The sequence below is a fragment of the Lactuca saligna genome, chromosome 3 (genome assembly GCF_052625555.1).
Source record: "Lactuca saligna cultivar CGN05327 chromosome 3, ASM5262555v1, whole genome shotgun sequence".
Classification (NCBI taxonomy): domain Eukaryota; kingdom Viridiplantae; phylum Streptophyta; class Magnoliopsida; order Asterales; family Asteraceae; genus Lactuca; species Lactuca saligna.
In genome coordinates, this window is record NC_136419.1 from 41,930,478 (window position 1) to 41,942,327 (window position 11,850).

An 11,850-nucleotide genomic window follows, 5' to 3' on the forward strand; every position below is an offset into this window, starting at 1 on the left:
CTACCCAACACGTCCCAAATTTACAAGAAGAATCTATCCGATGAGACTCTTGCAATTCCCTTCGACGAGATCAAGTTCCACAAGAGCCTCACCTTCTTAGAAGAACCATGGTGACCACGGATCGAGGTCAAGCGGATGAAACAACGCCACTTCCCATTAGTAAAAGTTCGTTGGAATACTAACCAAGGACCTAGAGTCACATGGGAGCGCGTGAGTCAGTCGATTTGGAAGTATCCTCACTTCTCGGCTTGATTATTCATGCCTACTCCTCGCCTAAATTCAAATTTCGGGACGAAATTCCCTCTAACGGGGGGATGATGTGACAACCGTCAAATTTCGGTCAAGTCAAAGTCAACTAAAGTCAGCAAGTCAAACCATTTGACTCAATTTGCCCATGAGTACTAAGATTCACACTAAGAAACTTCTACATAACTTCTATTCTAGTGAGAAATCATAAAACAAAAAGTGCGAACATCTAGATCTCCTTAACCTAAAACTGTAGTACGTGGCGAGCCAAACCGATAAAGCAATGATGCATACTCATCGGGAGTGTGTAAGATCCTTAAACAAGGCTTAACAGGGTTTACAAACCATGCATTGCGATGCCGGACACTCACAATTGTCACACATGGATCCTCTCTCAATCGTTTTCACTCTATCTCTCTCTATGTCAAATCTCTCCAAGAATGTCAAATCCCTCCCAAATCCCTCTAAGTATGTGAAATATCTCTCAAATATCTCTCTGTATTAGAAATCTCTCCAAGAATGTCAAATCTCTCCCAAATCCCTCTAAGTATGTGAAATCTCTCTCAAATATCTCTCTGTATTAGAAATCTCTCCAAGAATGTCAAATCTCTCCCAAATCTCTCCAATTATGTGAAATCTCTCTCAAATATCTCTCTGTATGAGAAATCTCTCCAAGAATGTCAAATCTCTCCCAAATCTCTCCAAGTATGTGAAAACTCTCGCAAATATCTCTGTGTATGAGAAATCTTTCCAAGAATGTCAAATCTCTCCCAAATCTCTCCAAGTGTGAGAAATCTCTCCCAAATCTCTCTCAAAAGTTTCCCGTAACTTGTTGGAATCATTCGGGTCATTCCGACCCTTAACCGGGTCAAAAACGGCTTAAAACGGGGTAAAAACGAGAAAAATGGACATTAGGAACCGAAACCTCTCGAGAAGAGAGAAGCCTCTTAGGACCCGAAGGTCCTCTTCGGGACCAAGAGCAAGGAGGAGCCGAACCCTCCTGAGCCGAAGGTCCTCTCAGGGCCGAACCTCGCCCATGAGGAACCGAACCCGAGAGCAAGGAACCGAACCCGAGAGCAAGGAACCGAAACCGAACCGAAGGTACTGTTCACTAACCGAACCGAAGGTACTGTTCACTAACCGAACCGAAGGTACTGTTCACTACAGTCCGTTCGGTTCTGACTTCTCGCCTTTCATCGCCGGACCGAACCCTCGCCTCGCCTCTCACTTCTGGTTCGCGCCTTCTCGTTTCTCACCTCCTCGCCCCTTCGTTTCCCTCTATTCGTTTCCGGCTACAAACCTCAGCATGGACCGAGTCTCGGCCTAGGGACCGAACCTCGGCCTAGGACCGAGAGGTCTCGCTGGGAACTCATTTTCTCCCGGTTTTCGCGTAGTTTTGCGTTTAAGGCCCGTTTTTAATTATTTTAACGCGGGATTTTCACCCAAAATCATATTTTAACATAATAAACCCTAAATATTCACAATTTAATCATATTTTCATAAAAATCTTTATTTAAATAATGAAAGCAAGTGGGTAAAGTACAAAGAGGTGGAGTGTTGACTTTGCTTTACCTTATGACACAAGCAACCACTCCCACACCCACTCTATGACCAGCCACACCTCCCCACCTTACCTAGGTCACATCAATGTCCTTTCCACTCAATTATCACTCTTTCCCACGTTTTTGAGAGCTAAATATTCATCCTCTCTCCTCACTTCTCTCATTTGCTCTCATTTCACAAGAAGATCAAACTCTTTCCTCTCTCACTTTCTCTCTCTAGAAATTCGAGATTCAAGGGCTGATCTTGAGTTTTTCCTCCACATTTGGTAAGCATAATCCATTCTCTTTATGATTATCTCACTTATTTCCACTCAAATCATGGATATCTTAAACAAACTCTCTCATAATTGTGTTAGATCTTCGAATCTTCAAGTGATTCTTCAAGTGTTCTTGGGTTGAACACTTCTCTTCTTCAACACTTACCTACTGAAATCACTTAAGGTGAGTTCATACCCCTACATTTTCATGTTTTCTCAAGTTTTCAGGGGGGGGGGGGGGGAATACAAGTTAAAACACTAAGAACATAACTAAAATTTTCTAACAGCCTTCATCAGAAAAGTTCAACTCCATTCACGGACTGTTTTGGGCATCTTAAACATTTTTGTTTTCAAAACTGTACAAGGTGAAAATAGTTCAAGTTTTTAGCTTTAAAATGGCTACTTGCACATCTCCATACGATTTTTCTACAATTTATGGTGATTTTTACAAAACTGCCTATCATTTCAAACAACAATCCGGACCAGTCTGTGATTTTGGACTTTTTCACCCAAGTTGGAGGTCATTAAAAATCGTGATAAAAATTATGAGTAAACTAGACACGTTTTGTGAACTCTCAGAATTTACGGATCTAGTTTTCTGACTTCGTATGATTTTTCTATGATTTTTCCAAAAACAGGGCAGAATGGCTAAAGTTAGCCAACATCATGTAAATATCATAACACTTTGTATTATGTTGAGCAAAGTGTATAATCATAAGTTTTAATATTTGAATGTGTTTCGTTGTTAGTTTATCATTATGAACTGAAACTAAGACATTCATATTAAATATTATTCATTCATTTTGGAACACGTATTATTTAACTATAAAAAGTATAGTTTGAATATATTTATAACACTAATACATTTCCATAAAAGAGTTCATACATATTACATACATTTTAGATAAACTATAATAGGTATAGTTTATGATACATCACTCAACGCACTCGTACAAGAAGGGTACATTCATACACGAAATATTTATATTCACACACATTTCACGTAAACTTGTTAACCTATATTGTGAGACTCTCTCTCTCTCTCCTCGTACGTCCGAGTGCGGGATATAATTCCTGGTAGTTATAATCAGAATCTCCTTGAGGGAGAACGTGATACTTGTATATAGATCTATATTGGGTTTGACACCCCACACCTTGCTGCTAGCTACAGTTGGACCTGCAGGTCTACGGGTGACAAATGTCATTTTATTTTTCGCGACATTGAGAACGTCGTGGCAGGTTCACATAGTCATAGTATGATTATAGCGACTCACATAGGGATATAACAATCCATAAGTTTACGGGATTTTATTTTTAAAACCTAAACGAGTTTTATGTCGATTTAAAATCACCTTTTTATCTCTATGAGTACAGATATTACTGTAAACTTTTGGTTTTGGTAGTTACGACTACACATCATTTGAAATCACATTTATACTTTTAAGTATGGTCAATACTTGTTATTTCTCGGTCCTCTAATTTAGGACTACATATATATAAAGTATTAACGAACATGAGAACATACAGAAATTTCATTTAATTCAAACGCGTCCATGTCCATTTAAGTGCATAATATTTTCTATTAATAAGAAAGGTTACTTATACATTTTGGTCTTCAGTCACAAGACTACATTACGCAGATTTTAAAGAAAATATCGGGTTTTCTGGATACATATTCTAACGCTTTTACAAGGAAAACGATTTACTTTTCCAACGAAATCTCTTATGAACTCACCAACCTTTGTGTTGACACTTTTCAAAACTACTTGTATTCTCAGGAATTCAGTGAAAACAGGAAATCAACAACGTTTTGAGGATGGGACGATAAATCGTCAAACAGTTCATTTTGTATTATAATGTAATTGATGTGAATCATGTAAACATGTGCTTTGATGTAACGTTTTCAATTATATTTGTGTCGGTTGTAATTACTTTGAGCACTATTATACTCATTGTTGTGATACTCTACATGAAGTCCTCCACCCCCGGACGTTTCCGCCATCCTTGGTTTGGGGGTGTGACAGTGGTGTTGATAATAATGATGGATGTGGTAGGTGGAGGTGGTGGTGGTGGTGGCGATGGTGCTGGTTGTGCACTCCATATGTCTACGAGAACATATGTCTGTACGGCACAGACAAAAATAGTTGCACAGATCTACACACAAAAAACAAACAACACAAACAGCCCCAAAGACTAAACTAGATAAATACTACTCATAAATATAAGAGGGTACAATAAACAAATTGAACGATTGAATTAGCCAAAATAATTAATGACAGAAACTGATTGTACGACAATTGACCAAACCACATCCACGATTTATGTAGTTATTTTTAATAGTAAAATAATTAAACTAATTGTTTCAAAGGAGGGAGAAAGTCGTGCTGTTGGGCCACGCACCTTACTCGTTTTCCCACTCGTCTACGCGATTGCAGTTTCTTAATTTCTAAGACTCCGTCTTCATAAAAATCCCCCAAATCTGTATCCCCCTGGTAATTTATTTGATCAAAAATGGCATCGCAAAACCTGAAAAACCCTAGAAATCTGTATCCAGAAGTAATTCAATCACACCCAGCCTCAACATATTCTTATTCATCATCATCCTATTCTCCTTCTGCTCCGTCTCTATACCCAACTATTGATACGAATGATATCCACGAAGATCTGTTGGTTGACACCCATCAGTCTTACGCTCCACAACTACTGTCGCCATTCGAATCATCTGAGGAAGTTGTTATCAAAATCCCAGGTTCAATCATCCACTTAATCGACGTGCAACAGAGCATCGAACTTGCTTCCGGGGAATTAGAAATAATCCGTCTCCGTCAAGGGAACACTATCGTCGCTGTCCTAGCACGTATCGGCGACGTAATTCAATGGCCGCTCGCGAAAGACGAAGCCGCCGTGAAATTAGACGGATCACACTATTTCTTCACTCTTCGCGTGCCTTCCGATACAAAATCCGGAAACGATTCGGATTTCGAATCTGAGAGTTTGTTAAATTACGGGCTAACGATTTCGGGTAAAGGTCTGGAGAAGGAGTTAGAGGAGTTCGATCGGGTTTTAGAGGAGTACAGTGCGTTTTCGGTGAAAGAGGTCAAAAGGAGTGTGTCGGCAGCGGTAGCGGTGGATAATGGTGGTTCTGCGGAGGCTAAAGCCGCGGCGTATTGGACAACGTTGGCGCCAAATGTTGAGGATTACAGTGGGTCTGTTGCGAGGATGATTGCTGCGGGATCAGGTCAGTTAATCAAGGGGATTTTGTGGTGTGGAGATGTGACCGTGGATCGATTAAAATGGGGAAACGAGTTTTTGAAGAAGAGGACGAAACCTGGTTCAAAATCTGAAGTTAGTCCAAAAGCTTTGAAGAGAGTGAAGAGGTATCATCTTGTTTTCTTCTACTACATTACTTTTATCCATCGAAACACTTCTAATTCCGAATCTATTCAATTTCATTTCGTTTCAGGGTTAAGAGATTGACAAAAATGTCAGAAGGCGTAGCAACCGGAATTCTCTCTGGTGTTGTGAAGGTATCCGGATTCATCACAGGCTCCGTCGTGAACTCCAAACCCGGCAAGAAGCTCTTCAACTTTATCCCTGGTGAAATAATTCTCGCGTCTTTGGATGGTTTCAGTATGTCATTGTCTCCCTTCTTAAATCATTACTTTTCTTTCCATAAATAATTCTCGAATCATTTCTTAATTCTGTTTCTGCGTTTTCGATCGCAGATAAAGTATGTGAATCCCTTGAAGTTGCAGGGAGAAACGTGATGTCCACAACATCAACTGTCACAACTGACTACGTTTCGCACAGGTAACACACTTTCTCATATAATCAAAATACAATTCTGTTGTAATATAAAGAAATCAATATAAATTTCTTGAACTAATTGATGGGAATTGGTGATGAAGGCATGGAGAAGATGCAGCAGAAGTTACACATGAAGGAATGGGTGCAGCAGGGCATGCGATAGGCACAGCTTGGGCTGTGTTTAAACTACGAAAAGCACTTAACCCAAAGAGTGCAATTAAGCCAACAACACTTGTGAAAGCTGCAGTGTTACAGTCGAAATCATCTAAATCAAAATCTAAGTCGAATACATAGAAGTTATAAAAGTTTTTGGTGTTAATATTTATGTGATAATTTGTTTTGATTCATTTCCTTTTTGTTTATCCTAATTAAGGAAATCATTTTTTGTTATTATCTTGATTACAATATGTAATTTTATAGGTTACGTTTGATGATACGAGTTTTGAAAAATTTATAAACTAGCTTATACAAAACAAAAAGTAATAACATTAAAAGTTGTCGATTAAAGCTCTTGTAGAAATCTATAATTTGGATACAAGTTTAGAGATTCCATATATATCATCAAACATGTTATTGATCAATAACTGGTCTTGAATGGCTTGTAAGTCTTCAAATCTAACACAACTCCTGCAACGGATCCAACAGCCGCTGCTACAGAAACCAAAAGGCACCCGAAACTAAGTATTTGAAACCCGATCCATTGGGTTGACCATTTTTTGATCTTCTTTTGAGACATATACATTTCAATAGGGAAGTAAACTGTCAATGGCCAAAACCCTAAGGCTCCTAGTAGTCCAACTACATCGTTAAAGAAAGGCATTAGCATTGCTATGACAGTGGTAACATTGACAAAAATAGTTCTCCACACAACACGAAAAAAGTTGACATGAAAAATCCCATAAAAGGGAATTGGGAGGTCATATTCCGCTGTTACAAAATCACTATTCGACCATCTTTGTGCACTCCATTTCTCCACGAATGCAAATAATGGTTGGCAATAAACCTAAATGTTTTTACAACGTCAGTAACAATAATGCTAACGTGTTATAACATCATTACAAATGAAACTATCATAAAAATGATCATTGTTTAGGAAAGATTAAGAAAGAAACCATGCATTTTGTAGACATGCAAATGTAAAATATGTACGTAGATATCTTTCTTTAATTAAATTGATCATTTGTCATTGAATAGTGTTGTGTTTTTGTCTTTACAATAAAAATGGTATATGCGTACGCAATAACTCAAAAGGTAAACTGCTTTAATCATGAAATAGAGATTTGAATATTAGTACCTGATAAGCACCAACGAGATGCACTACAATAGCGATATTGGCTATGTCAAGTAGCCAATACGGGTCATAAAACCCGAACCCGGTTAAGAGATTCCCTGGGGCCTCATCTCCAAAAGCAGCATACCCCATACACCCACAAAGCATATAAAATGCCGTCGTCACAAAAATACTTAAATAAGTCGCCTTTTTCATCGTCTTATATTCAGCCGGAGGTGCTTTAATTGTGTCCTATAGAATTTAAAAAAAATATTAATAAGTATATTATTTCTATTGCAATATGTGATCGATATATATTAATATTATTTACATAGGAGTAACATATTAATAGATTTTTAGAAAGAAAATTATCTGATTTTTACCTGAATTTCAATGAGAATAATGGAATATGAATATGCGAAAGCAATAGCTCCTAATGCTTGAAAGCTCCTCCATAACTTTTGTGTTGCAGTCACTGTGCCGGCATGAGTTAATGTTCCTATGCTTATCCCAGTCAAACTCCCTTTGATTTCTTTATTTTCTACAAAAAAAAAAATCATACACAATATTTATATTATAAGTATCACCATCATCTTTATACACTTTGTAATACTGATACAATTCATTAATATATAAAGATAAGATAAAGATATTTGCAACTAAAATGTTCTAGAAAAAGAAAGATTCTCATGAACTTCTCGTCATCATTCACTATCCTCTCTTTTAATTTGAACTAAATTATGACTTGAAGGAATTTTTATCATTTCTTTTTAAATGGTAGGCAATCACAAGAATGAAGCGTGAATTATCAAATGATCTATAACTTGAAATTCTCCATAGAGCCAAAGTTTTCTTTTCCTTTTTCATTCTGCTAAGCAACTTTTTTTTTTTTTTTTTTTTGGAACTGATAAATTATATATACTCGTAAGCTACTCTTAATTCCACTTATATCCTAAATGGAACTTGAACCCTTAATCTCGAACAGGAAAGACAACACTTGATGATTTCTAATTTCTTATATTGCTGGACTAGAAACCCTTATAAGGAGTATCTAAGTGAATCTTGAACATAATGATTAGTTCGGGTCTTAGTATATATTTTTTTTTATATTTTATCATTGAGTTAGGCTTAGGACATCAATCATTGATCCTACCATAACCACAATATTTCAAGCTACCAACAAATATCATGATCGTTTTTATCATCATATAAAGCCCCTTTATATGCTTGTGTGTATTTTAGGGGACAAGATAAAATGAGAAAAAGATAAAGGTTCTTCTTTTCTATATATATAAACGTCAATAAATTAAAACCCTATACATACATACATACCTGTCGTTTCTGCAATCCCAAGTGCAAGACCGATAAAAGAGTAAGTGAATGACATAATAGCTGCAACGATGGAAAGCCACCATACTTGATCGAAATCTGGAATCTGGGAAAAAAGTATTTCTATAATCCCAAATGTTATCATGTATCCATTGCTTGACATATGGCATGGGTCCTTTCCATGGCTTTTGTGAAAACAATTTGATCTTTTTATCGCCCTGAAATGAATATAATTTCGATAACTTTACTATAAAACTCTTATAATCTATCTTAATATCCAGTAAAAATCAATCATTAGGTCAAGAAAATCCAACATTTTTAAACAAATCTATTAGTGGTCAAGTTTGATTTCTTATGTTCACATACTTTTTAAATATAAGTGCAATAATGGCTTACATCATGCTAACCGAGGCTGCGATTGTGTAGCCAATTGCAACCCCAAATAAATTGATGTATTGTATCATGCCACATACTTTCACTTTACGCCCTCCTACAAAAACAATCAAGATATGATTAAATTCTCAATTCTTATCATTCATGCTTTCAATTTATGTAAATATAATGCTACAATGATTTGTACCTAGATGAGCTTTTACAGCCTCCATGTAGGTATAGCTTCTAGGTCCGGTGACTGGGTCACCAGACCTATAACACTGGGACAACAAATTAGAAGTATACAGAATAACTAAAGCAAACAATATCATAATGGTCGGTCCAGCAACCCAACCGAGTTGCCCGACGGCCCATGCCAAGGATAAGACTCCTGACCCGATCACTGCGGTGATGATATGTGATGACGCGGTCCAAAAAGTACCTTATAATTCACGAGAAAATCATGATAAGCCCTTGAAAATTTAGTGAACTTTTAGACATGGTTAATTATAGATTAATTAATATACGATATTTACCTGTACGCTTTAAACGACCATCATCATCGAAACTCTTTGAATAATTGTCTTCGATGTTCATGGCTTGGGTCTCGGTGCTAGCATTAGTTCGATCATCAACTTTCCAATAGTGCATGATATCGTGTCGTTCTTCGACCTAACAATATAAATAAATTATTTCAAGTAAAAAGAAATAAATACCATGTAATTATATACATATTTATATTGAACTTACAACTCCATGAATGATTCTTGATGGCATGGTTCTACTTCTTGGCAACATTGTGAAGAGATTGATGAAGGGAGAAAGAGAGAAAGATTTTGGTGAAGGTTTGAGAGAAACTGAGGTGGGGATTTATAGGAGAAAGGTATATGAAAGCTTAAAAAGTTACAGAAATAGTGATCGAGACAAAAAAAAAAAAACTTTTAAATTTATTATAATTTGCTTAGATGTAGAATTAATTATTGATAGCATCATTGTTATCAAGCTGGTTTATATGTTATATTTTCTTCAAAAAGAATGTAAAGTAGATATTTAAATAATAATCCCCTAAAAAATAATAAATTTTGTTTTACAGATTTTCTGGTTTCTCTTTTTAGATACAAACGCGGGCACGCGGCAATGGTCTTACAAAAAATCCAGTTCAAACCTGTGCATGTGTTTGTGATTGAATTTCGTAAGGGAACTAAGATATGTTTATCGCGCTTTGGTGCGTATATAGATTTGAAATAACTTTTAATAGAGAAAACGGTAACATAAATAAAATTCTAGTAGGTTAATGGCATATGTGAGATTGTATTTACAAAAATAGGCGAATGTATTATAACAATGATATATTTTTTAATAACAACATTGTGAAGTTATGTTTATCGCGCTTTGGTGCGTATTTATGAGTATGTTGTTTAAAAAAAAATATCATTGTTACTGCTTACTAACTTTGAATTAATAATTTTAACACTAATGTATTATAAAATATTTTGATTATTTTAAATAAAATATAACATATATAAATATTAAAATTACATCATCTCAATAGTCACTATCCTGTATATGAAAATAAAAATAAACTTGTTTTTTGATTTATATTTATTTTTAATTAATTACGAACGGCTAATCAATTTATATAGACCTATTTTATGAAAATGATATTTTAATAGAATATATCCATACATTTTAACCTTATATCTTAACATTTATTACTTTTAAATAAAAATAAGTAAATTTTTAAATAAAAATAAACTTATTTATTGATTTATAATTTTTATAAATTATGAATCGCTTAATCAATTTTTATAGGCATATTTTATGATTACGATATTTTAATAGAATATATCCAGAGGTTTTAAATGAATTTAAATATTTAACATTATATTTAAACATTAATTATTAAATTATTTTAAAACCTCGAGATAGGTTCTATATTTAATATTATATTGGAACTTTTAAATTATTATAAAAAAGTTATTTTTTATATATTTTTTTATTAATTTTGCATTGTTGGTTTAGGTCTTAAACTTAAACTTAAACTTTTGATTATTTAGAAAAAAGGGTTTGAAAATAAAGAATTAGTACCGAAATTAGAATAATAATGAATTTAATGTATTAATTAGAAAAGAAGTTGAAAAGGTTAAGGTTTCAAATGAATGTAGTGATAGGAAAATAACATCTTTTATAGTATACTACCAGACGAATTCCCGTGCATTGCGCGACGCAGATTAAAAATATATTGTTAGAATATAGTTTTCAGACACTTTTCAGTTAATTTGATTCATCAATTTAGGTTCTTATATTATTATTATATTTAATGTTTTCCTTTTAACTATGTTAAAAAATATATATATTGAAATTTTTTTAAACATTATCTGATATTTTACTTTAGATTTTAAATTTTACACTAAATTTTTAAGCTTATTTAATATATTAATGTAAGTTATTTATTTAACTATATATTGAAGTTAACAAATTAAGTATATCATATTGATAAGTCACAAATTCTTCCATTTATGATAATGTTTACAATTAAAAGCATATTTAAGTTAATAAATTAAGTATATTATATGGAAATATGAAAAGATGAGAGTTTCAAATGAATGTGGTGAAAGAAAAAATGTTTCCTTTATAATATCGTATGATATGATGATTATAGTTTTAATTTTTAAGGCATTGTGATATATACAACTATTTGATAATTTTATAAACTGTTTAAAATTGTGTAAATTATATATCAAACGTATGATAATCTATATATAATGAGTAACAAAATGTATGACCAAAAATATGAACTACAACTTTTAGTAACATAAAAATACAAAAAAATCTATTATAACATTTGTATTAAAAAAGATATATATACAACGAATAATAAAAAAATATGAAAAATAAACACTACAACTTTTAATAACATAAAAACACTAAAACATTTATTATAACTTTTCATATTTAAATCACAAATCTCTTCAAATACATTAATGTTTTTAATGAGCAAAACTTT

General features: G+C 33.9%; 2 protein-coding genes across 2 annotated transcripts; one reads left to right on the forward strand and one right to left on the reverse strand.

The window, feature by feature from the left end:
* The first annotated feature begins 4,460 nt into the window (after positions 1–4,460).
* LOC145035989 (protein EARLY-RESPONSIVE TO DEHYDRATION 7, chloroplastic-like) lies at positions 4,461–6,262 on the forward strand. The gene is made up of 4 exons (XM_078984481.1): positions 4,461–5,442; positions 5,529–5,695; positions 5,791–5,875; positions 5,974–6,262. The coding sequence occupies exons 1-4, from the start codon at positions 4,577–4,579 to the stop codon at positions 6,164–6,166; spliced, it is 1,311 nt and encodes a 436-aa protein (XP_078840607.1). The 5' UTR covers positions 4,461–4,576; the 3' UTR covers positions 6,167–6,262.
* A 93-nt stretch (positions 6,263–6,355) lies between these two features.
* LOC145035988 (amino acid permease 4-like) lies at positions 6,356–9,725 on the reverse strand. Its single transcript, XM_078984480.1, has 8 exons — positions 9,594–9,725; positions 9,380–9,515; positions 9,052–9,285; positions 8,868–8,961; positions 8,475–8,689; positions 7,526–7,683; positions 7,167–7,394; positions 6,356–6,875 (listed from the first exon to the last, which is right to left on the reverse strand). The coding sequence occupies exons 1-8, from the start codon at positions 9,639–9,641 to the stop codon at positions 6,450–6,452; spliced, it is 1,539 nt and encodes a 512-aa protein (XP_078840606.1). The 5' UTR covers positions 9,642–9,725; the 3' UTR covers positions 6,356–6,449.
* Positions 9,726–11,850: the final 2,125 nt, after the last annotated feature.

Excerpts from the sequence above, each read along its gene's own strand:
- LOC145035989 (XM_078984481.1), top strand. The coding sequence starts at position 4,577 with ATGGCATCGCAAAACCTGAAAAACCCTAGAAATCTGTATCCAGAAGTA. Across the intron at positions 5,443-5,528 it reads GCTTTGAAGAGAGTGAAGAG|GGTTAAGAGATTGACAAAAA; the intron begins GTATCATCTTGT and ends ATTTCGTTTCAG. Across the intron at positions 5,696-5,790 it reads CGCGTCTTTGGATGGTTTCA|ATAAAGTATGTGAATCCCTT; the intron begins GTATGTCATTGT and ends TTTCGATCGCAG.
- LOC145035988 (XM_078984480.1), bottom strand. The coding sequence starts at position 9,641 with ATGTTGCCAAGAAGTAGAACCATGCCATCAAGAATCATTCATGGAGTT. Across the intron at positions 7,684-8,474 it reads TGGGATTGCAGAAACGACAG|AAAATAAAGAAATCAAAGGG; the intron begins GTATGTATGTAT and ends TTTTTTTTGTAG. Across the intron at positions 7,395-7,525 it reads TTATTCTCATTGAAATTCAG|GACACAATTAAAGCACCTCC; the intron begins GTAAAAATCAGA and ends TAAATTCTATAG.